General features: G+C 41.9%; 1 protein-coding gene across 5 annotated transcripts in view; it reads right to left on the reverse strand.

Annotated features, from left to right (window-relative positions):
• The window catches only part of DTX3 (deltex E3 ubiquitin ligase 3), a 58,787-nt gene extending 35,799 nt beyond the window's left edge, over positions 1–22,988 (reverse strand). The window contains exons 1-3 of one of the 5 annotated variants that reach the window (XM_075265680.1): positions 22,700–22,987; positions 6,609–6,669; positions 5,840–5,919 (exon numbers count right to left, since the gene is read on the reverse strand). Coding sequence is in view for 3 of the 5 variants with exons in the window: in XM_075265676.1 (XP_075121777.1) it covers positions 2,292–2,316 (25 nt within the window). In the remaining 2 variants the exon portion in view is untranslated. Of the gene's footprint in view, positions 1–2,291; positions 2,355–5,839; positions 5,920–6,608; positions 6,670–22,699 lie in introns of all 5 variants that reach the window. The other 4 variants (XM_075265676.1, XM_075265678.1, XM_075265679.1 and 1 more) reach the window with 4 other exon arrangements.
• Positions 22,989–23,867: the final 879 nt, after the last annotated feature.

Genomic DNA, 23,867 nt, shown 5'->3' on the forward strand with positions numbered 1-23,867 from the left:
ATTAAACTGTGCGGCACATGAAGGAGAGCTTTATACTGTGTGTTACATAAGGAAGAGCCCTGAGTCAAAAGGAACATGGGCATGCTACACTATTTTGTTGGATTTTTTTGACTTATATCTGAAATTTTTCCATCCAGTTATAAGGAATGAATATCTATATTAATAAATCTAAATATATATATATATATATATATATATATATATTCCTCCTGAAAGCGTTAGCTCTTTTAGTACTCATGGTTCAGCTTTAAAACTATGAATCTTGTTACAAAATCTATCCTATGGGTCCTCTATTATGTACCTCACGGATCTAAATGACTATTATATGCATGAGGCTTTAGTGTGATTGAAAGAGTAAAAGCGCTATGTAGTGGTAAAAACCTGATCGGTATGCTCCCGGGACCCAGATTTCCTCCTTCTAGGACAGGCTGATTGATCCAGAATGATCAGATAATATTAGTGTCACAGGATTATCACCTTGCCGCTTACTTAAATACTGCCTACACTTGTTAAGACACCCAGGACACACAAAGGAGCTCCAGCAAGTTTCATCACAAATGCCCCTTGTATTAAGACGTGCATAGTTTAAGTGAATTTTATCTTGTCTATTCTTTTCAAGATTTCTGTTCTCCCGTGGTGCAGGACTACAAGCTTCTACTGTCCGCTTTTATTTCTAGATATGGGAAAGCCAATTAATTGTCACTGCCAAAGTTCTTTTACACAAATGTGGCAAAGTTTAACTTGAAACTTCTACACTGTGGCAAAGAACTATAAGTCAACTTTTTAAATGACTTTTCAGTGGCTTTCTTTTATGTCCTGTGATAAGTTATCACCCTGCAGCACGTTATAAGTCCCCACTTGGGTCGGCACGATTACAGCGGTACCAAATATATATACGGTAGTTTAGCTTATGTTTTATCACCTTAAAAAAAATTCTAATCTTAAAAGAAAAATAGTTTTTCTTGGACTCACTATATTCTGATGCACATTACTTTTTAAATACAGTATTTCTGTATATATGGGCTGCAAAAGCGTCTTTTTTAAAAGGGCCAGTTGTACTGCTTATTTCTACCATTTTGGGGAATGTCTGATATTTTGATTACTTCTTATTCAGATTTTTAATGGGAGACGAAATGGCAAAAAAACTGTGGTTGATTTTTGCATTCATCGCATGGGAAAAATATTTTTATTTTTAAGTTTGCAGTTTGGGCATTTAAAGACTTAGAGATACCTAATGTGTTTGTGTTTTACTTTTTTTTTTTTTTAAAAAAAGGAAATGAGCTCTTTTTTTATTTATTTATTTTTACTCCTTGAATCCATAATGATCTATGTCACTGGGAGTTCCTATCTCCCCATGGCTTTACTATCCCATACTTGCAATATGGTGTATTAGAACTGCAAGAGGCAAAAACAGACAGAATCATAGATCACTAGGATGCAAGACGACTTGTCTCCTGACTTGGTTTGAACTAGGAAATCTGGCTTGTGTACAGACTAGATTTTTTTTAGTCCTGACCTGTCAGTTGATGCTGTCCGCACTGTAGGGAGCATGTGCAAGAGAAGTTTATAATTGATGGGTTAATGTTTCTTTCCATGATAGATAGCCTTCCCTGTATATGCATACATATACATGCTCATATAGCGCTGACAATCATTGACAGCGTAGGAAACGTTGGACACAAGTCTCACGGCAGGCACACTAAGGGTAAGTTCACACAGGGTTTTTTGAGGCCATAAACACCTCAAAATCCTGACCAAAAAGACAGCTCCCATTGAAATCAATGGGAGCCGCTCAGTTCTTTTTCGGGAAGCCGTTTGTTCTGGCTCCCGCAAAAAAGAAGCGGCATGCTCATTCTTTCAGGCTACGTGAGACCTGCAGCAAACCCTGCAGATATGGCGCAGCAAAAATACCTGATTTCAGTTTGATTTTACATTGGCATCCTTTAGTGAAAATACTACTAAATTTCACTGTCCTTTGTTGCCACAAGCTAAATATTCCTGGACATCTGAATGACACAACTGTAACTGCAGCAGTGGATTTGAACAGCCTATAATACATGCTACAAACATACAATATTGTTTAGGTAAAAATACATTGTAACAATAGGCTAACACTTACAGATTTCACTAATATGAACGGCTCAGACGTACTTAGGGCATTTCAAAAGACTGAACATTTCAGTCTCTTTCTAACACGCTTCTAGTGAGTCATGTGACTATAGTAGATTTAATTTGCCAACTAAATACTCTTCTATGTAGCTCCGATTAATGAATATTGTTGTAGAACTCACCTATTTCATGTAGCAAAGCCTTCATGCAAGCAGGTATGGCCTGTAATGTATGTTATATATGTTCTGTTAAAAGAAAAGTTTGACATCTGCGTGAGAAACTGTAAGTAAAGTGAAAAACACTTGGGATACATTGTGAGAACAGATAATGGTTATTAAATCTTATTCTTAGGCTATAGTCACATGATGACGGAGAGAAATAGCCATGAAAAACAGATTAAATGGTCTGATTTTTTTTTATGACCATTATGGCATCTGCCCAGGACCCGTATTGATGGATCCCTCATAGACTTCAGTCTGATGAGAGATCCGCGAAATAGACAAAGATAGGACATGTTCTTTAATAGATATATGAATACCACCACTGAAATTTATGTGGTTAAGACACAACTATGTGATAGTCAGCCATCATGCATCCGTTTTATTTCATTCATGTGAATAAGACCTTAAGTGTTATTCAAATGAATGTCAAAAACAGCCGTACGATGGTTGGGACACATTGATTAAAATGGGGACATTCGCATGTCCATTTTTTAAGGGTCCATTTTAATGAACTGGAAATATAGGACATGTCTGCTGCCCCAGGCATGCAAAATGGCCATGAAAAAACAAGGCAGTTTATGGCCTGGTTCAAATCTGTCCTGCAAGCAACACTTTCATCTCCGCATTTTTTGGGAGGAAACTGAGTGGAAACCACACAGACCCCATTATAGTCTATGGGGTCCACGGTTTCCTTAGGTAAACGCTTTTATATGCAGATAGGAAACCCAAACTTAGGGTGCATTCACACTAAGTATACACTGAGCTGATTCTGAACGTTGAAACCAATAGGGGAAAAAGCAGCCCATTCATTTCAATGTGGAGCGTTTGTATGCCAGCTCCCATTGAAATGAATGGGATCTGCTTTGTATGCGCTGATTCTGAACGTGTTTTATGTTCAGAATCAGCTCAGCGTATACTTAGTGTGAATGCACCCTTAGATGTGAACTGGGCCTTATTCACTTTTTCTAGATAGTTTTTATCCATAGCTGTGTTAATAAGGTCTTAAAACTGTTGTCTAAAGGCAACCTATTTTTTATTTTAATGACTCCTGGCCCCATCCTTTCTGACCCCCACTGCTGCTGGGAATAAGGCGCATCAGAGACATGGGAGTGTCGACGTCAGCCTCAAGCCCTGCTGGATTTTTTTTGCACTTGTGGTCTTGTTCTGCCAAGGCTGCAGCTAGTACACCTAGAAATTTAGTAGCAATACTAATCGATCGTAACATTACAGTTACAGCAGCAGTACTAAGAGGTAAATTGAGTTGTATAAAATCTTGTGGCACAGTCACTCAACACGTAAAATCAATCAGTAGTGAAAAAGTCTACGTATATCCCCAGATGGGTATTCCTATCTCTGCCAGTCATGTTACAAAAACAGCCAAATGTGGCAGTGATGCGCTGTTTCCGTATCACTATAATAGGGTCAGAAAGTCCGCAGAGGAAGACTTTCTGTGAACAACGTTGTAGAAAAAAAAAAAAGCATTTTTTCCCTGGTCTTTTATGCAGCATTTTTTAATGTAGCTCGCTACATGGGTCCTTAGCCTAGAACAGTTTAGCTGTTCCTATAATCCTGACCATTTCAGGTGATTGAAGACATGGGTATTCTCATCTTAGCCATGAAAGGCTACCAGGACAATATCCCTTTAACCTGTGCTTAATCAAGTATCAATACTCCATTGTTGCAATACATAGTACAGAAGTGTACTAAGCCTAGAATCTATGGATGGGCTGTTTCTCTTTAAGAAGAAGCCTTACAGGCTATGCAATGCTTCTCTAGGAAGAAGAAGGGGAAATACGTTGACTTTCCAAAAAAAAAAAAAATTCCAAATACGCAGGTGGTATCTTCGTGAAAAGTTAAAGTTGGATGACTACTAACTAATAACTCAATTTTAGTAATACAGATTCAGGTTATAGCGGTTTTCACATTGGGCATGACAACTCATTGCCAAACAGTGTATACTGGTATATAAAAAGAACAGCATAGGGGGGAAGCTTAAAGGGGATTTCCAGCCCAGGAAATTTATATGAAGAGATGACAATGGTATAAAGTAATAAAAAGAGTAATACTCACTTTATAAAGCCTTGCTGATTTACCACCAGTCTGGACCCAGGCCTCAGTGATAACATGGCGTGTACAGCCAACCACTGGGCCTAGCGATGACGTGATTAGGCTGCCAATGCTTTCATAATAGAAGCCGGGATTGGTAAGCTGAGTATTTACTCCTTTCTTTATTTCATACCACTGTCAGCCCTTTTAATAGTATCACTTCATCATCAGTAGTTGGTATAGCTAAGCCACAAAACATATTTGTCCACAATCTATAAGCTCAGCAGTCAGTCCTCTACTAATAAGGCAGGGTTCACACTACCGTTGATTCCGTTCAGATGTCCATTAAAAAAAAAAAAAGGACACCTATTATAATGGACACAAATGGACAGTAAATGATGTCCACTGGAATTCTGTTACCCATAGACTTCAATGTTAAAAAAATAACGGACACTTCCTGCATGTAGGGTTTTTTGTCCGCCTGAAAAAACGGACATGGGTGTAAACAGCCACAAACAGACAAGATAAAATCCCATTGAAATGAATGGAGATTTCAGACGGACCAGCTATTGCTAAAATCTTGTAAATCTTTTGTAATAGCCATGGACACTGCTGACCAAATCCAATGGTAGTGTGAACGCCCCCTAAGCAACATACCCTCTATCCAATGGCATAACAGGGCAGACTCCTAGGTTTGTTATACTGTTTGACCAACTTCAGCGCCAAATAAAGCACCATTTTCCTCCATGTGAATGGACCCGTGAGGTCCCAGAAATCCCCTTTACACCATGGTTTTAAAATATGATGTCCAAAAAATTGTTGATGGTAACAGGTCCTCATACTTTTGGCCACATAATACAATACATCATAATTCGAGACACATAAGCATTATTCAAACAAAAAAATACAGATACAGCCATGGTGACATGCAGCTCAATGTCCGTCCCTCAAAACAAGCATGTGAAAAGACACAGGTATCATTTCCTCCAAAACCTGCAATTTTACCGCTCTGTAAACAAGCATTAATCTATTTTTCTTGTGATCCGTCTGCTCCCGCTCTATAATTAACTGCGTCCTTTCTGTCAATGTGAATTAGAACTCAACTTTTAATACGCCATTAACACTTATTAATGCTAATATTTCTATCAACAACATACTGACATTTGGTCGTAGTTGGGTAAAATTATAAAAAGTGACATCCACATGACATATGTTATTCTACAATTGCAAGAATGTTAACACACTGGTTCCTGTTTTCGAGAGACATACGGATACTAGAGAAGAGAGTGCTAGTGTCTACAGATACCACCACATAAATACATATTGCTGCGTTAGTCTATGACAACCGAGTCCTATGTGACAAATACAAAAACAAATACGACACCAACCTATTCCGTACACAACGGCGACAAGGACACACACCGCAGCTCACTCACCCTCCGACAGTGAGAACGGGAACATACCTCTGACCCCCTCCCACTGAGAAATCAGGCACAACTTTCAGAATTAATCGGATTCAGGAGACCAAAATGAAGGGCACTATCTGCAAATTGAGAACAAAGACGTAACTTCTAAGGCAACATGAAACACAATCCTTTCAGCCGTTGCATAATATAAGACAGTAGGAAGATAGACACAAGGCCTGGAATCTATTACTCATCTGAGTATTTACTGCGAATGATGACACGTAGGGACTTCAACATTTACAATAAACTTCCTATACGGCCATCTCCTCCAGTACATCATGCGGAGCACACTGTGACATATACAAGACCATACCGGAATGACTGTATACACCTGGTGATGAGAATACAGTCTGTAGGATTCCTTATCCCTCTCGCTCTGTGCTAGCTTCTCATTACGAAAAACACAGGGCCTTCATACTGTAGCTATCAACACGGCCAGCACTGTACAGCACCCACACACTTGATAAAATATGTCTGACTCGCCCACAAGTATCTCCCGCTGAGACTAGAGAATGTCAGTGCTAATGACTTCACCTATGTATAGCTTTTACCTTGGAGATGTGAAGAGACCTGGGCGCAGAACCTGGATGAATCCTGAGCCGAGCCACGGAAATTCAATCAGGTACTATTACTACTAAAAGCCGACAGGAAAGCAGCCATTGCATTGACTCTTCAGCCTTCTGCAGGAAATCTTAGCCCATAATGTAGTTATCCTCCTCCAGCTTTGCCCTAAACTGTACCTTGTAATGAAATGAGGGCTTCTTACCTGGAGACCCCATGGGCTGTTTCCACAGCAAGAAATCCCCAAAGGTCCTATTTTAAGTGATCTGGGAAAAAAAAAGCAGATAAGATAGATAATAGTTATAATGAAATGAAAGCAGCAGTATCCATTCGGCTCCATGCACTCTCTGCTTGCACTTTCACATTACAGAAGCTGTCAGGGGCGGAGGCATGGCTGCTCGCTGTAGAACAAGGGCCTGCTTTCTGCTAAAGTGAAACTGATGTATGAGGAAATAGGACAACACAGCAGCAGACATAGCACCATAATACACACACACGTCACCTCCCCCACACAATGCACAGGGCAGCGCGCTGCCAGCTGTGCCAACCATATACAATGTCTTTGTTACCTAGTCCCAGCATTACTGCACTGACTGGCTTTTCCTGTCATGTGCTCAGACTACTCTGGCCTGCCCACATACATCTTTCCTGCCTCTTTCCAGTACATCAGCTTTGCTAGAAAACACATACATTATGTTCTTTCCTTGTCTTCCAGCAGCAGCCAATAGTTATTATAAACCTGTTCACACAATGCAGCATGTTGCGTCATGCCTGTAATGGAGCGATAATAGCTTCTTCTAGACCTGCTTTAGAACAGATGCTGTCACATTTATATGACTTTAATGAAGTCCATCAAGGTCACGGCAATTTTGATTGCAACAATAGCACTGCATCTGAGCTATTCTTGTGAGCACAAATACCAGAAACACTTGCAGAATCCGGTAACAACAGTAATGTCAGACCAAAGCCTGTTCACACTAACGTTGTAAACGGCCATTGCTTTCATCCATCATGGGATGTGAGCAACGGACATCAAAGGTAGTAGAGTGACACATGGTAAGTGAGCACTCTGTCCATTCCCACTGACTCTAATATAAAAAAAACACGCTGGAAGCTTTCTTTCATCATGTATGTTTACTTCTAACGAAAGAAAAAGTCCGCTGTGAGAAAGTGAAGGGTGTGGTCTGGGAGGACGGGTATGTTCCAGCCAGGCAGCTAAAGGGTGTTTGGTAAGACCCACACCAGGGAGGTCAGCTGACTAATCAACACCTGATATTAGTCTGTGTGTGCGGACTAGGTGTGTGGCACCACACTGACAGAGCTGACCTGTCCAAACAGAACCTACAAACCAGGTACTGTGCCACCCGTTGTTACCAGAGCGAGAGTCTGGCAGCCAGGCTCCTGTATAGTCAGGGAACAGTTTCTTATGCTTAGTTAGTTCTCAGCCTGGAAGGTTTTGTTTTTGTGCCTTTGCAAAGTTTATGCACCTCAAGTGAAATAAATGCTGAACTTGAGTGCAACCTAGTCCCTGTGTCCCTGTTTCCTGCACTACTACTGAGCATCTATCTGAGCAATCCTCCACACCGCATATAGGACTTATTCTGCCGTCAAAAAAGTAAGACATGACTAAAGAAAGCTTCCATCATGGTTTTTTACATGAGGGTGAATGCAGTTGAGTTCCATCTGCAGCAGATGATGGATGAGAGCAACGGACATTACATGATGGTAGTGTGAATCCACCCTTACACTTTTGTTACATGTTTACTGCAGATTTTCTCAGCAATATTACAAATTAAAGTAGCCTAAGTCATCATATGCCCCCAAATATGATATTACATGCAAAGCAAGGATATGTTACGTGTGCTTTATTGCCCAAATTGGTTTGTTCTTTAAAGGCCGATTCTCCCCCCCCCTCCCTTTGCAGACCATTAGAAGTTAAGATTGGCCTTGCGACTCGACCTGAAGACACTCCCTATTCCCAACTAGGCCCATTCATTGGACATAATCCGGAGCGGAGTGTGTGACTGGATGCTGGTGCAGTGCACCGCCATTCACTCGCAGCTACCCTTTTTTTGGTCCGGAACCTGAGGCGGCCTCCTGCCTCGGGTTCCGGACCAAAAAACCCGGTGTGAACCCGGCCTAAGACTACCCGTTCTTGTCATATAAAGCCTGAGATGCAGATATATGAATTGATCTGATCCTCAGAGATCCAGCCCTATAAAAAAAAAAAGGGCTGACCTGTACACACAGACAGCTATAAATCACACACGTATACCTTAAAGCAGAAGCAACTGAGATACAGGAGTATAAAGAAGGGTCAGAGCGATTTCAATCATTCAATTCATGGTTGTATCTATTGGCAACCGATCAAAACAACAGACCGTCACCACTAAGATAGTTAGAAAATCTTTTTAACTACTTATATTAGCAAAAATGTTTCACTTTTAATTATCTCCAAATATAGATATAATTGTATTCATGGGAATACCCCTTTAAGTACAGACAAAACTTTCCATATTGGTATTTCCAGCTGTCGTCATCCCAGATGATTGAAAAATATACCAAAGGGACAGTAACTCATATTAGAAGAAATTGTAGTAAACAGAATGATTTTATAGAGTAATCCAAAACCCAACAGGATGGATCCATGGAGAATTATAATAATGAGGGAATACAGAACATTAAACCAATTAATACATCAAAATATAGAAATATATGATGAATAGATGAAAATAGGCAATGAAAAGCAAAAGTCTATAGAATTGAAAAACTATACCGTAGTTCTTAGATAACAAGAAGGATAACCACGGCACTCTAAGTCAGGGAGCTATAGTAGGGTCCTAACCACATAATCTTGTAACAATGAACTCCGCACATGAGCATATTTTATTAAGCAAGCAACAGAAAACACTTGACATTTCAGCCAACGATCTACATGCAATTATCCACTCGCCCATGAATTTCAGCACTATGGCGGATGCAGCAAAGCTACCAGGGGGAAGGTGCTCTGATAAAATATACTCCTAAGGGCCCGTTCACACGGAGTAAACGCGCGTGTATTTTGGCAAAATACACGTGTAAAAATAAGACTCCCATTGACTTCAATGACATTTTAAACGTGTATTTTGACGTGTATTTTTACACGTGTAAAAAAAAAATGTCATTGAAGTCAATGGGAGTCTTATTTTTACACGTGTATTTTGCCAAAATACACGCACCTTTACTCTGTGTGAACAGGCCCCAGGCATTCAGACACGTATACACGAGCGCTCAAAACAGGAGGCTTTTTAACCCATTCATTTCAATGTGTAGCGCCCATAAGCCGGCACACATTGAAGTGAATGGGATCTGTTTTGAGCGCTCACACTCTGACATGTGTATACATTTCTGAAAGCGCAGCGCGTTACAACCGTGGGAACAGAGCCTCAGGGTGCATTCACACAGAGGAAAATGGTACCAAATTTGGTGAGGAACCCGCGTCAGATTCAGCTGAAAAAAAAAGCCTCCCATTGACATCAATGGGTTCCTTTTTTTCAGCGTTGAATCTGATGCGGATTACACACCAAATTCAGCACCATTTTCCTCCTTGTGAATGCACCATAAGGGTATGTTCGCACTGAGTTTTTTGCATGCTGAAAAAATCTGCTTCAGGAATTAGGAAACTTTTTTGACGCGGTTTTTGTTGTGCCTTTCTACACGTTTTTGTCACAGTTTTTGCCTTGGTTCTTTGCTCCAGCAAACTGTATGGAACTGGTAACATCCCTGGTAACTTGCAAAGACCACGTCAAAAAACACATAAGAATAAGCATTGCTATTTACCATCCTCTCATTTATTTCAATGGCTTTTTCAAGGCGGAATCTGCCTGAAGATAGGTCATGTCGCTTTTTTTCCCCCTCTCGGTGAAAAAAACTGCAACTGATTCCCATTGAAATGAATGGGAGCCGTTTTTTTGAGGAGGATTCCACCACAAAATCAGATTGCAAAAAACTCTGTGTGAACATACCCTACAGCCCCGTTCCCACGGAGTAACGCAACACTCATTTAGACACGTATACACGTGTCAGAGCGGGGCGCTTCACAACAGATCCCATTGACTTCAATGGGTGCCAGCATACGCGCGATACACATGGCTTTATAACCCCTTGATTTCAATGTGTAAGACCGGCACCCATTGGAGTCAATGGGATCTGTTTTGAAGCGCCTCGCTCTGACACGTGTATACGTGTCTAAATGAGCAGCGCGTTACTCCGTGGGAACGGGGCCTAAGAGTTTGATAGGGATTATTTACAGTTTGTTAAAATAATAAAACAAACGTTTCTTCTACATAACCCAGTTGTAGGTCTCCCTCCCGACAAACTACAGTTTATTTACAAAAAATTGTTACAATACAACAGATCAGTTAGTTAGGAGTTGTGTAAAAATATAGTTTCAATGAGTGCAGATTTATATATAGGCAACTTATAGATGTATGGTGTTGTGGGGTGGTAAAAAAAAGGTGATGAATAGTGGACTGGGCCAAAACTTGAGTTGGTTTTTGGCATGGACGTCTGTGTGTCCTTATTTGAATAGTTTATGATCTGGGATTACTGGGACTTCCATGATTTTCTTTGTTGGGGACGGGGAGAAGAATTAAGACGAGTGACTACCATCTTTTTCACTTTAAAGAAAAGTCCTCATTTTGTGCCTGGACTTTTGTAATTTAATTGTGTCACAGAGGTCTGACCGCCACCTATAGTTAGTACAGTATAGCAGGACGTCCATCATATGGTCTTTTCATTTTGTTATGCAAGTTTATATAGTGGTGCATTGAAGAAAATAAAAAACTCAACTTCACCTCTTATGTCCCATCAAATCCCTTTGGTTGGCAGCAGACTTTAATGAAATCTGCCAGGTTTCTTTACGCAACTATTTCCCACCTGTATAACATTTAGAAGTGTATTCCACCACGGGTTATGATCAATTATTCCCAGACTCCTAGAACACCTGCTCCCACGCAACCAACAAAAGGACAGAAATCTAAGGTTGTAAATGTTAACAAGAAACCTACATCTCTGCTGCGGTAGAATTATACAGATGATATTTGTATTCACTGACCAAACCAAGTTGTATAGACAGCTATGGTTCCTATTGTTTGACTTTAGATAACTCTTACCATTAAGCCATACAATCCATGTCCCACTACCTTGACTATGAGCATTCAGTATACAATGTATATTTCTTCTCAGCATCTGATTTAGTGTTGCAGGGGCTCCATGTTACACATACATGATGTTATTTGTAGTTTAGAACCTGCGTAAACGGCAATGATCTAACACATTAGTCCACATTTACCAAAGCTGCCTGGTAGACCAGGTGTAAACGTAGTAGGCTGCTTTCACACGGTCAGTGTTTGGTCAAGTGATTTTCATCAGGGATTGTGTGCCAAAACTAGGACTGGGATAAAAGCACAGAACAGGTACAAATCTTTCTATTATACCTGATCTCCGTGTAGTCTCCACTCCTAATTTTGGCTCACAAACACTGAACAAATACTGCCATGTGAAAACAGCCTTACGCTAGGTTCACACCAGCGTCCGGTCTCCGTTCAGAGGTTTTCGTCTTCTGCAGGCAGAAGACGGAAAACTGTCAGACTGTGTCCAGCCGTGAGCGCCGGTGAGCGTTTTGAGCTCTCCGTATCGAAACCGTATTTTTTAAACTGGACACAAAGTCCTGCATGTCCGACTGTGTCTGGTTAAAAAAAAAAACACTCAAAACGCTCACCGGCATTCACGGCCAGACACTTTTCAAACCCATTCATTTGAATGGGTTTGAAAAATGCCTGCAGGTTTCCGTCTCCTGTCCAGTTTCGGGTAGGAAACGCAAACCTGAAAGCGGAGACCCAGAGCGCAGTTGTGAACGAGCCCTTACCCTATATTCACACAACAGTGAAGATAGGCCGTCTGGTGGACATTTTGTTAACGGCTGTCACGCGGATGCTATTCACGACTGATATTTTGACAGTCCGTTGTAACAGACCGTCAAAATATAGGTCATGCTCTATTTTTGTCTGTTTTCATGGATACCTCCATACACTGCAATCTATGAGGGATTTGAGAAACCGAAACCACCTTGAGCGTAAAGCGGAGAAAACTGTCCATTTTTCACAGCCGTTTTCACCCATAGTTGTGTGAATGTAGGCGTAGTCCCAGCAGTCACTAGAAGTTAGAGACCCGCCACTTTTTTTAGTCTACTCTTCGTCAATGATAAAAACTGGGGCCTTTTAGGATTGGACCAAACCATACCTTATTGTTTACATACTATTGAAACTCATGTGCAAGCAAAAATCAATGGGAGGCTTTTTAACCCATTGATTTCAATGTGTAACGCGCGTGAGTCGGCACACATTGAAGTGAATGGGATCTGTTTTGAGCACTCACACTCTGACATGTGTATACGTGTCTGAATGCGTGGCGCGTTACTCTGTGGGAACGGAGCCTTAAAGAGGTTATCCACCGTATTAAATTCATATATTAATGGTTGGTTCACACTAGCGCTTGTATTCCGTCCGCAAGGAGTCTGCATGGAGACCCCCCGAACGGAATACCAACACTAATGCAAGCGCTGTGCAGTTAAGCACACGGAGCCCATAGACTATAATGGGCTCCGTGTGCTTGCCGCGCACTACCCGCACAATTCATTCGTGCAGGCAGTGCGCTGCAAGCACACGGAGCCCATTATAGTCTATGGGCTCCATGTCCTTTGCAAGCACATCGCTTGCAATTGCGATTGCATTCCGTTCGGGGGGTCTCCATGTGGACTCCTTGCGGATGGAATACAAGCGCTAGTGTGAACCAACCCTTAATTCAATGTAAGTGAATGGAGGCTATTCACATGACTGCGATTTTGACAGCCAATTGTAATGGATCATCAAAATATAGGTCATGCCCTAGTTTTGTCTGTTTTCAAGGACCCCTCCATACACTCAAATGTATGGGGGATCCATGAAAACGGGTGCCCCTCGGGTGCAAGATGGCCATAAAAAATGGACATTATTCACAGCCGTTTTGCATCTCATTCTTTGGATATAGACTTAGACAGAACAAGAAGCTATCCAGAAAATAACTGAAAATGTCTAGAAACGGTCTGGAGCTTCAAGAAGAGGTAAACGAGGTAAATATGTCCTAGAGGTGTCAGTATTCATTAGACAGGAGCGTGCTGATGCTAATAAAACAGAATCATGGCTGAGGGAACATCTGCCGCCTCTTACAAATAAGGATTACAGGCTACAGCAAGGATGAATCCAGGGCCGAACCATGCTACAGAGACACCTCAGGCGAGAGAAAGAGACAGACAGCAGACTATTCTATGGAGCTGAGGAGCCGACCAGGCACGGACAGAAGCAGAAATCCTCCTGTAATATAGGGAAAAAGCCAGTGACACAAGAGGGGGGCGGACCACAAAAAATAGGTATCAATACCACGAGACAGAATACTCCAACAAGACCATCAGATGTGACATCAGCAATAGAGAGAAGCTTCTTTAGTATATCAGCATTAGAGATGAGCGAGTACTGTTCGGATCAGCCGATCCGAACAGCACGCTCCATAGAAATGAATGGATGCACCTGGTACTTCCGTTTTGACGGCGGCCGGCCGCTTAACCCCCCGCGTGCCGGCTACGTTCATTCATTTCTATGCGAGCATGCTGTTCGGATCGGCTGATCCGAACAGTACTCACTCATCTCTAATCAGCATATCTACATTACCTAGGAGCCTTAGATAGAACACACTATATTTATATGATGAAATGTCTAAATTTTCCTAAATTCCTATGAAAATAAACGTGTAACACGCTAAGCATCTAATACTGTATAATAAAATATGAAAAATATAGAATATCTAGCATTTCAGGACCTTTCTACCACCTTCAGCTTTGATTCTGGCCAAAAATGACACTGACTCAGGGTCCATTCACATGGAGTTTTTTGGTGAAGATTTTGACGAGGAAAAAATCTGCTTCAGGAATTCCACGTGAATTTTCCGCCTCCAATTGACTGTGTTGGTTTTTGCAGGCAGAATCCACCTGAAGGAAGTTTTTTTTTCCGCTAGCAGAAAAAATCCACTAGCAGAACCCTATGGAGAGGCTTTTTTCCACGTTTATTCTGACACGGATTCAGCACCAAAATCCTCGCCAAAAAACTCAGTTTGATCGGACCTTTAGGGTGCATTCACACAGAGTTTTGTGGCGATGTTTTTACCACAATATCTCGAGTAAAGAATCAGCGCTGAAAAACAGACTCCCATTGACTTCAATGGATTCCGTTTTCCGCACAGTACACATTGAACTCAATGGGAGTCTGTTTTTCAGTGCTGATTCTTTACTTGAGTTATTGTGGCAAAAACAGCGCCACAAAACTGTGTGAATGTACCCTTTAGGGTCCATTCACAGAGAGGAAAACGGGGCTTTATTTGGTGCTGAATTTTCAGCGCTGAAAGAAAAGCCTCCCATTGACTTCAATGGGTTCTTTTTTCTGCTAGCATATTCTGTAAGCTTTTTTTTCAGTGCTGAAATTCCACACCAAATTCAGCACCATTTTCCTCCATGTCAATGCACCCTTAGGCTTGGTTCACACATCAGTATGCCTTCCGTCCATTTGAATTCAGTTTGAGACTTTAAAACAGACTGATGCACATACTGATTGTATACTGACACCTTTTTATGCTGATGGCAAACACTGTCCGTCCCCTGGAGGACAGATAAGGGGATTAAAAGTAGAAAATTGTAAACAGAGCAGAGATAAGGACATTTATTATATGCCCCCTCCATATATCTCCAACCCATTCTCCCGCTACCTGCCCACACGTAACCTCAGATCCTCCAATGACCTCCTACTCCGCTCTGCTCTCATCCGCTCCTCACACAATCGTCCCCAAGATTTCTCTCGTGCATCCCCCATACTCTGGAACTCCTTACCAAGACACATAAGACTGATCCCCACAATCACAGGCTTCAAGAAGGCCCTGAAGACTCACCTATTCAGGAAGGCCTACAACCTCCAATAACACTATCACCGCACCCCCATCTGTACAGTCTCCCCCTCTCCTTCTGTCTCTACCCCCTTCCCTCATAAATTGTAAGCCCTCGCGGGCAGGGCCCTCTACCCCACTGTGCCAGTCGGTCACTGTTAGTATTCTATCTACCTGTATGTTTTGTGTACTGTATGTAACCCCCAAATGTAAAGTACCACGGAAATAATGGTACTATATAAATAAACAATAATAATAAAAATAATAATGACCAGTTTGTTTGAATGTAGCCTTAGGCCTGGTTCACACGAGACTTTTTTGGACCGGATTTTGAGGTGGAAGCCACCTCAGAATCTGGTCCAGAAAAAAAGGCATACCGCCGTGGATTAGGCCCAAATGAATGGGCCTAGTCAGGAGGCGGTATCGTGAGGCAGATGTCTGAATCAGCCGCAGAATCCGCCTGAAGAAAGAGCATGTCGTTTCTTTTTTCTGGACAAACCGCAAGCAGAAAAAGGAAATTACCGTCTCCTATTGAGTTCAATGGGAGGCAGTTTTTTGAGCCGAATTTTGACGTGGATGCCCCATCAAAATCCGGACCAAAAAAAACCCTGTGTGAACCTGGTCTTAGGGAGTTTTCCCACCAACATAAAAATATTTATATTTGTAGACAATTAAAAGTGAATTTTTTAAAAAAATATATAATTAAAGTTTTAGCAGCACTTCAAGGATTAGATTAATAATCTTGTTCTTGTTCAATTGCCAATTGATACAACTATAAATGCAGGAACTTTTTATGGTCTGCCACTTGGCAGAAACCCAGCCATGATTTCCTTATTGTGGTTGAGATAGCTTCTCATGCATGTAGTACTAATACTTGATAACCTGTCCACAATAACGCTCCATTCCCACGGAGTAACGCGCCGCTCATTCTGACACGTAAACACGTGTAAGAGTGAGCACTGTAAAACAGAATCCCATTGACTTCAATGGGTGCCGTCTTACGCGTGCTACACATTGAAATCAATGGGAGGTTTTTAACCTATTGATTTCAATGTGTAGCGTGCGTAAGACGGCACCCATTGAAGTCAATGTAAAAAAACGTGCCAAAAAACGCAACGCATTTTTTGACGCGTTTTTTTTTACACGAGTAAAAAATGTCATTGAAGTCAATGGGAGTCTTATTTTTACATGTGTATTCTTTGCACGTGTATTCTGCCAAAATAAGCACGCGTTTACTCCGTGTGAATGGATCCTTAGGAAATCATGACTCAGGAAAATGTTTAGTTATTTAACATTTAATATTGTCTACAAATTTAACTATTGTTAAGTTCCTTATGGCTAAGGCCCCATATAGACGGCCACAGCAAAAACCAATGTTGGAAAAACAATGGCAGCAACACTTTTCCTGCAGCGCTTTTCTGCTGACTTCTACTTCCATTAGACCTATAGGGAAACTGCCAGTGTCTCTGTAGATATAGTTGACATGCTGCGATTTCCAAAGCCGCAACAGTTTTGGAAATTGACACATCTCCACTGCGCGTATTTTTCTGCAATGTGTAGATGGGATTTGTTAGAATCCCATCCACTTTGCAAAGACTGTAAAATGCAGCGGTTTTTGCTGTCACGTTTCCGCTATGGCCATACTGCGGTGTTCACACTATGTTGGGGATCCAGCCTTAAGGCTAAGGATCCACAAAGCAAAGCGCAGCAAAAAAAATGCTGCTGATAAAAACGCAAGAGGAAACACATTGGGTTTCTTCCGCAGCATTTTTATTGCAATTTCACATAGTTTTTCTCTGCAAACTTTTTGCCCCTATTATACCAAAAGGGGAAATGCGAGCGTTTCCGCAGATATAACTGACATGCTGCGATTTTCAAAAACACAAGCATTTTTTTAAATCACACCTTTTCCGCTGCAGATTTTTTTCTGCTATGTGTGGATGAGATTAGCCAGAATTCACTTTGCAAGTTCTGTAATGCAAATGTTTTTTGCCGCAGCGTTTCCGCAACGTGGGGCTTCAGCCGAAGTTATAATGTGAAATACCCACAGGATAAAAGCTGCCGATAGCTAGAAGGGAGGAAGTGATGAACCGGAGATAAACAGCACCACTCCTCATTTCACTGGTATGAAATATTTAATAAGTCCAAAGGTAGAGAGAACAAATAAAGTGATTTACATTTTCTTTAGAACAACGCCAGAACCAGAGGCAGAAATATTCTGTGTAATAAGGTAAAACTATATCTTCTCTTTCTATTTAGCTAGGACTGCAGATACCAGCCATTTCACATTATAGTCACCTGCTTCCTATAACTATATTCCTCCAGTCATAAATCACATTATACCATTACACATCATTGCATGCCATCAGTATAGCTGGAAAATGAATGACCATAAACCCTACAGTAGCACCAAGGTAAGATCTAGAGATGAGTGAGTACTAGTCGAAACTCCAGTTTCAAATAGCATGCACCCATAGGAATGAATGGACGTAGCTGGAAAGCAGGGGGTTAAGCGGCCGGCCGCCGGCGTGCTTGCCGCTTCCATTCATTCCTATGGGTGCATGCTATTTGAAACGGCCGTTTTGAATAGTACTCGCTCATCTCTAGTAAGATCACATATGGTAAGCACAGTATAGCCGCGGTATGTCCCATACATCAGTACGTTTTTCATACCGATTGTTAATGGCTGCACAGTTCTGTGTGTACACAGTAGTTTTACCCATACCTGATGGAAAAAAAGAGAAGTCAGAGTCAGTGGTTTGGCCTACTGACCCCACAGTCCTGTGATTTCATACACTACAAACTGGATTTTGCAAATTATGATGACATAGCCCTACAAAGAACTTACGCAAGAGCTCAATGACATTAAAGGGGTTGCACAGGCTAAAAGTAATTTTTTTAATTAAGCCAAAAGAAGTTGCGGTCCGGTCCTGCAGCTCTGTTGTTTTCTTCTTGCAGAAGTCCCCACTACATGTGATTGCTGAGGTCAATCGGTGAAGGACATGGGGCGACACTACCTGTGACATCCCCGAGTCCCTTTCTTAGGCCACAATCAGCAAAAGAAAAAAGCTGAGCAGCAGAACTGAAGCACACTGGGAGGACACTGGAGCACTGGGGACAGGTGAGTATGTTTTGTTTTTGTCTTTTTTTAACCTCCCCTACTTAAAAAATTCTACTGTATATTTTACTGCACCTGAACTTTATTAAGGCTGAGTTCACAATGAGTATTTTGGTCAGGATTTTGAGGCTGTAATCGCCTCAAAATCCTGACCAAAAAGACAGCTCCCATTGAAATCGGTCAGGTCTTTTTTCCGGGAGCCGTTTGTTCTGGCTCCTGGAAAAAAGAACGGACATGCTCATTCTTAATGCTGATTTGAATCGCGAATCGGCCTGAAGACACTCCCTCCTACCGACTAGGCCCATTCATTAGGCCTAATCCGTAGCGGAGTGCGCGACTGGATGCTGGTGTAGTGCACCGGCATTCAGTCATGGCTACGCATTTTTTGGTCCGGAGCCTGAGGCGGCCTCCGCCTCAGGTTCCGGACCAAAAAGCCCTGTGTACACTCAGCCTAAGGCTGAGGGTTCACATGGCAGAAAATCTGCCTTTAACAGTTGCAGATTTTTCTGCGTATTTTTGAGTCAAAGTCAAGGACGGCTTCAAAAGTAATGGGAAATATAACACAAGCACTTATACTTCTCTCTTCTGTTAAGTCCACTTTTAGCTTTCTTGAAAAATACGTAGCAAAATCTGCAACAAAAAAAGCAGCTTTCCCACAAGTTGAGGCCTTAGCGTAAAGGGGTTTCTGGGCAACAAGAGGGAAGGGCGCGAAATAAAAAGTGTTACGACCCTCTTCTTTGTCATTGGCCTCAGCGGTCACGTGCACTAGTTTAGTAGGTCACCACTGCAGTAATAAAGGCACTGCTATGGTGAACTATCTGCTATGCTGAGGCCAGTGACTGGCTGCAGAGGCTACTAAAGCCATCATTGGACCACCATAACAGGAGAAGGTGAAAAGGATTGGGCCCTGTCCCTAAGGTAGCATGGTGAAAAAGAGATGACTCTTATTGTGATTTCACACCTTTCTCTGTCCTAAGCTATTATTCCACCATTAAACCCCTTTAATAAGAACTACAGCATTAAAAGTCAAGGTTAGGAAAAATCTACTATTCGTACCAGGCTGTAATGTAATGTCGTTTCCTCAGAGACAGTACTAATGATACACCATTACACCGTATGTATAAGTATCTGAAGATGAAAACACTGAAATATTCAATATTCAATTAAGTCAATATTTCTGACCTGAATTCAAATAAAATTGTTATTAGTGGAAATGTGGTTACAATATTACTCAGGTCTGATGAGGAAAGCAGAGCAGAAATCTAACACAAGGACTAAATCTCAGGCATCTAAAGGCAAAATTTTAGTAAGGTTTGAAAACTGCCAGAACACAGATAAGTGTTATTATCCATAGTGATCATAGAGACAGGACTCCCATAACTACACAACTAAGTAACCCCATTATAGTCTATGGGCCTTGGAAATAAGACTTGTGGCCCCCACTGCACTCTGCGAACCTAAGAAAGGGGCAACAAGGGCTCAGCATATATATTAGTAAGTACATCCAGGGCACGGACTGCATTGTCCCTGTATAACCCCAGGGCTATGGAGTAGGAGTCGGGACCAATTCTGCCTGGAGTTACTGAATCCGACTTCAAAATAAAATGATTCATTTTTTTTTTCATTATATTAAACAATTATCATTAATATTGTATACTTAATTAGATGTATAGCTTGTTACATATTTACTCAATGTTTTTTTAATGAATTAGAAGATCTTTACTGTCTCTGACTGACCATCAGTGTCGGCCATTTACAGAGGAGTCAGAGTGGGTGGTTTGGCCCACTGACTCCACAGCCCTGGCACATACATCTGTTGCATTCTGACCTCTTAAAGGAAGAAAATCTAATTGCCACCTACTAGGAGAAGGCAAACCTATCCAACAAAAATTAGCACATTTTTCACCTAATTTTTTAAAATAAATGTAAACAGCATCTGTCAGCTGGTTTGGCACCACTAGGCTGCCAGCTTGCCATTATGCAGATAGGGTTTAGGACCCAAACCTGTTTAACTCCTGCCTGACAATGAAGTTAAAACTGGTCAGGGGTCCACATGCTGCAGTCTGCTTCAGACCTCTAGCACATGCACCTTGCACCCTGCGAGGTCAAGGTCATCACATCTTGCTTCACTGCACATGTCCTGCATATGCATGACCACCTCTTTGTACAGGGGACCCCCAATAGGAGAAACTCACACACAGAGACCGCCATGGATATAACTAGAAAATGCTGGACCATGGCTGCCATAATGAACATCAGTGTGAAATGACCACAAGCAGTATGAACTAGATATGGGGAAGGGTATATTGGGAGTTGTATCACAAACCCATCAAATTGTGATTATAGGACGAACAAGCCAGGGCAGAGAATGTGGGTGATAGTCTATCATGGGCCAGACGGAGAGATTTTGACTTCCTTATAAAGTAACATCATTTGACTAAATGTTTCCTACATAAGGAATATATTTACTATTTTGCATGTTCTGCCAAATGCAACAAAATCTAATCCTAACAGATAACACTCCAGACAATCCTGATAATCCAGAATTAACTGCAAAATAATCTGAAATCTCACAAACCAGGAACATGAACAGGCTGAAAAAAGAGAGAGTAGGCTCTATAGCCTTATAGGTAGATTCTATATGACTGTCTATGACCCCTAATAATCCAGAATATGGGATAATCTGAGTCTAATCTATACCTAACTTCATTTTCTTGCAAAAATAAAAAAAAATGTATATGATTGTTTATAAGGATACATAAAAGTAGGGTCCGATGTGATACAAAAGAGGGGAGTTTAATACAAAACATATTACACAATGACGTCATCTACACCTCTTCACAAACACATACGTTACACTAACCCGCCTATGGATTACGTAGTGTTACTGCCATCTACACACAATGCTGCCGCACAAACAACCAACACATCTATCCCAACCTATATGTTCATATTAAACTTAACCTTTCAATCTCATGATATTGTTCTTCTTCTTTCCTGAACAGAAATAAGGGGAAAGTTCTCATCAGTCCTTATTCCAGGCCTCTCGGCCCTAGCGAATATTATTAATGTAATGACTTGTAATAGACTGCTTTAACCCACTTGTCACCGCTGAGGTGAACAATGGGCTATGCTGTGTGTCATACTAAACCAAAAACTGATCTTCGGGGAAGTATTGTGTTACAGTCATCAAGTTCAATGATTAATATGGAGGCAATAACCTGCTCAAAGGAACACAAAGAAAGACGCCTCGCTCCAGACACATGGCATTCATTAAGTTAACTACTAGTCACCGACAACTGCAACAACCACATATACAAGTCTGTGCCGAGTATACATATACATACAGATAAAGAATTATATACATATATATGTGCTACGTACCTGTATGTGTTATACAACTGTACACAAATGCATTGCACAAACATGTAAATGTGATGTATGAGCACATATATATATATATATATATATATATATATATACACACACACACACAGAGAACCTAAGAAACAGTGAACATATACATGCACAAATATAACTGCGTATATAATGTATGTGTATGTGCTATAAGATACAATACATGACTATGTTATGTGTGAACATACATGTTGTATACATATCTGGTACATGGATACACCTTTATGTATTACATATGTGTATCTGGCATGTCATTGTACATGCATGGACTGTATGGCTATAAATATGTTTGATGTATGCAATCTGTATAACAATGTATGCAGTCCATGTACATGGATACACATGTGTGCACTGGATGTTACGCTGTATAACATTATGTATACAGTCACAGGTATGTATGTGTGTGCAGCATGGCTAGATACATGTATGTTGTATGTTCTGCATAGCATGCCCCTCATGTATAGACACAGGGAGGAAACTACAGGGCACAAAGAGCGGGCACCGAGTCAGGAGACAGAGGCGGCTGCAAATGGTCAATGTATAATTCACTGATCCATAAAGTGTCCTTCAGCAGGCAGCTGCCAGGCAGCCATCCCAGCCTCTGCCCACTCCTTCCCCAGCCAGCCTCCTGCTCTCTGTACACGGCAGCAGTATCCCTCCATGCCTCCCCCGCTCTGCCCCCAGTGCCCGGATGGCTCCGCGGTCTCTTCTCCTTCATGGCACGGCAATAAGAAGAGATAGAAGACAATACGCACCCGATGCCAGGCTGAGTGTCCAGGCCAGGCACGACGTCCTGCTCTCACAGCTGTGCCCCGTCCCCCGCTAACACACGCCGTGCCCATACCGGGCGCCCGTCATGCCCGCGGCCTGCATGATGCCCTCTGCTATGACTGCTCTATCCTCCCAGCTCCAGTGTCAGGGGCTGAGCTGCTGCACATCGCGGTGAGATGACATACCTCCCATCACAGCAGCCATCATACAGCAGGTCACATGGCTGTTGCGTTGCAGGAATGGTCATAGCCATAGCAACAGCGAGGAGCAGGCGAGGAGGAAGAGAAATCCCTGCCCTGGTGAGGAGGAGGATGGGGGGCCATTACCTCCTGCCTGAGGGTCACGTAGTGTGTCATCTAAGGGGTTCACCTGACAATGGCTGTCCTGCCAGGGGCAGAGTCCTGTATGTAGCTGTGCTCCATCATCTCCTGTATATAGCTGTGCTCCATCATCTCCTGTATATAGCTGCGCTCCATCATCTCCTCTACTACTGCCATATCACATACCTGCACAGAGCCCTGTATATAGCTGTGCTCCATCATCTCCTGTATATAGCTGTGCTCCATCATCTCCTGTATATAGCTGCGCTCCATCATCTCCTCTACTACTGCCATATCACATACCTGCACAGGGTCCTGTATATAGCCGCTCCATCATCTCCTCTACCACTGCCATATCACATACCTGCACAGGGTCCTGTATATAGCTGTGCTCCATCATCTCCTCTACCAATGCCATATCACATACCTGCACAGGGTCCTGTATATAGCTGTGCTCCATCATCTCCTGTATATAGCTGTGCTCCATCATCTCCTGTATATAGCTGTGCTCCATCATCTACTCTACTACTGCCATATCACATACCTGCACAGAGCCCTGTATATAGCTGTGCTCCATCATCTCCTGTATATAGCTGTGCTCCATCATCTCCTGTATATAGCTGCGCTCCATCATCTCCTCTACTACTGCCATATCACATACCTGCACAGGGTCCTGTATATAGCTGTGCTCCATCATCTCCTCTACCACTGTCATATCACATACCTGCACAGGGTCCTGTATATAGCTGTGCTCCATCATCTCCTCTACTACTGCCATATCACATACCTGCACAGGGTCCTGTATATAGCTGCGCTCCATCATCTCCTCTAC

This window comes from Leptodactylus fuscus, chromosome 2 (assembly GCF_031893055.1).
Source record: "Leptodactylus fuscus isolate aLepFus1 chromosome 2, aLepFus1.hap2, whole genome shotgun sequence".
NCBI classification, from domain to species: domain Eukaryota; kingdom Metazoa; phylum Chordata; class Amphibia; order Anura; family Leptodactylidae; genus Leptodactylus; species Leptodactylus fuscus.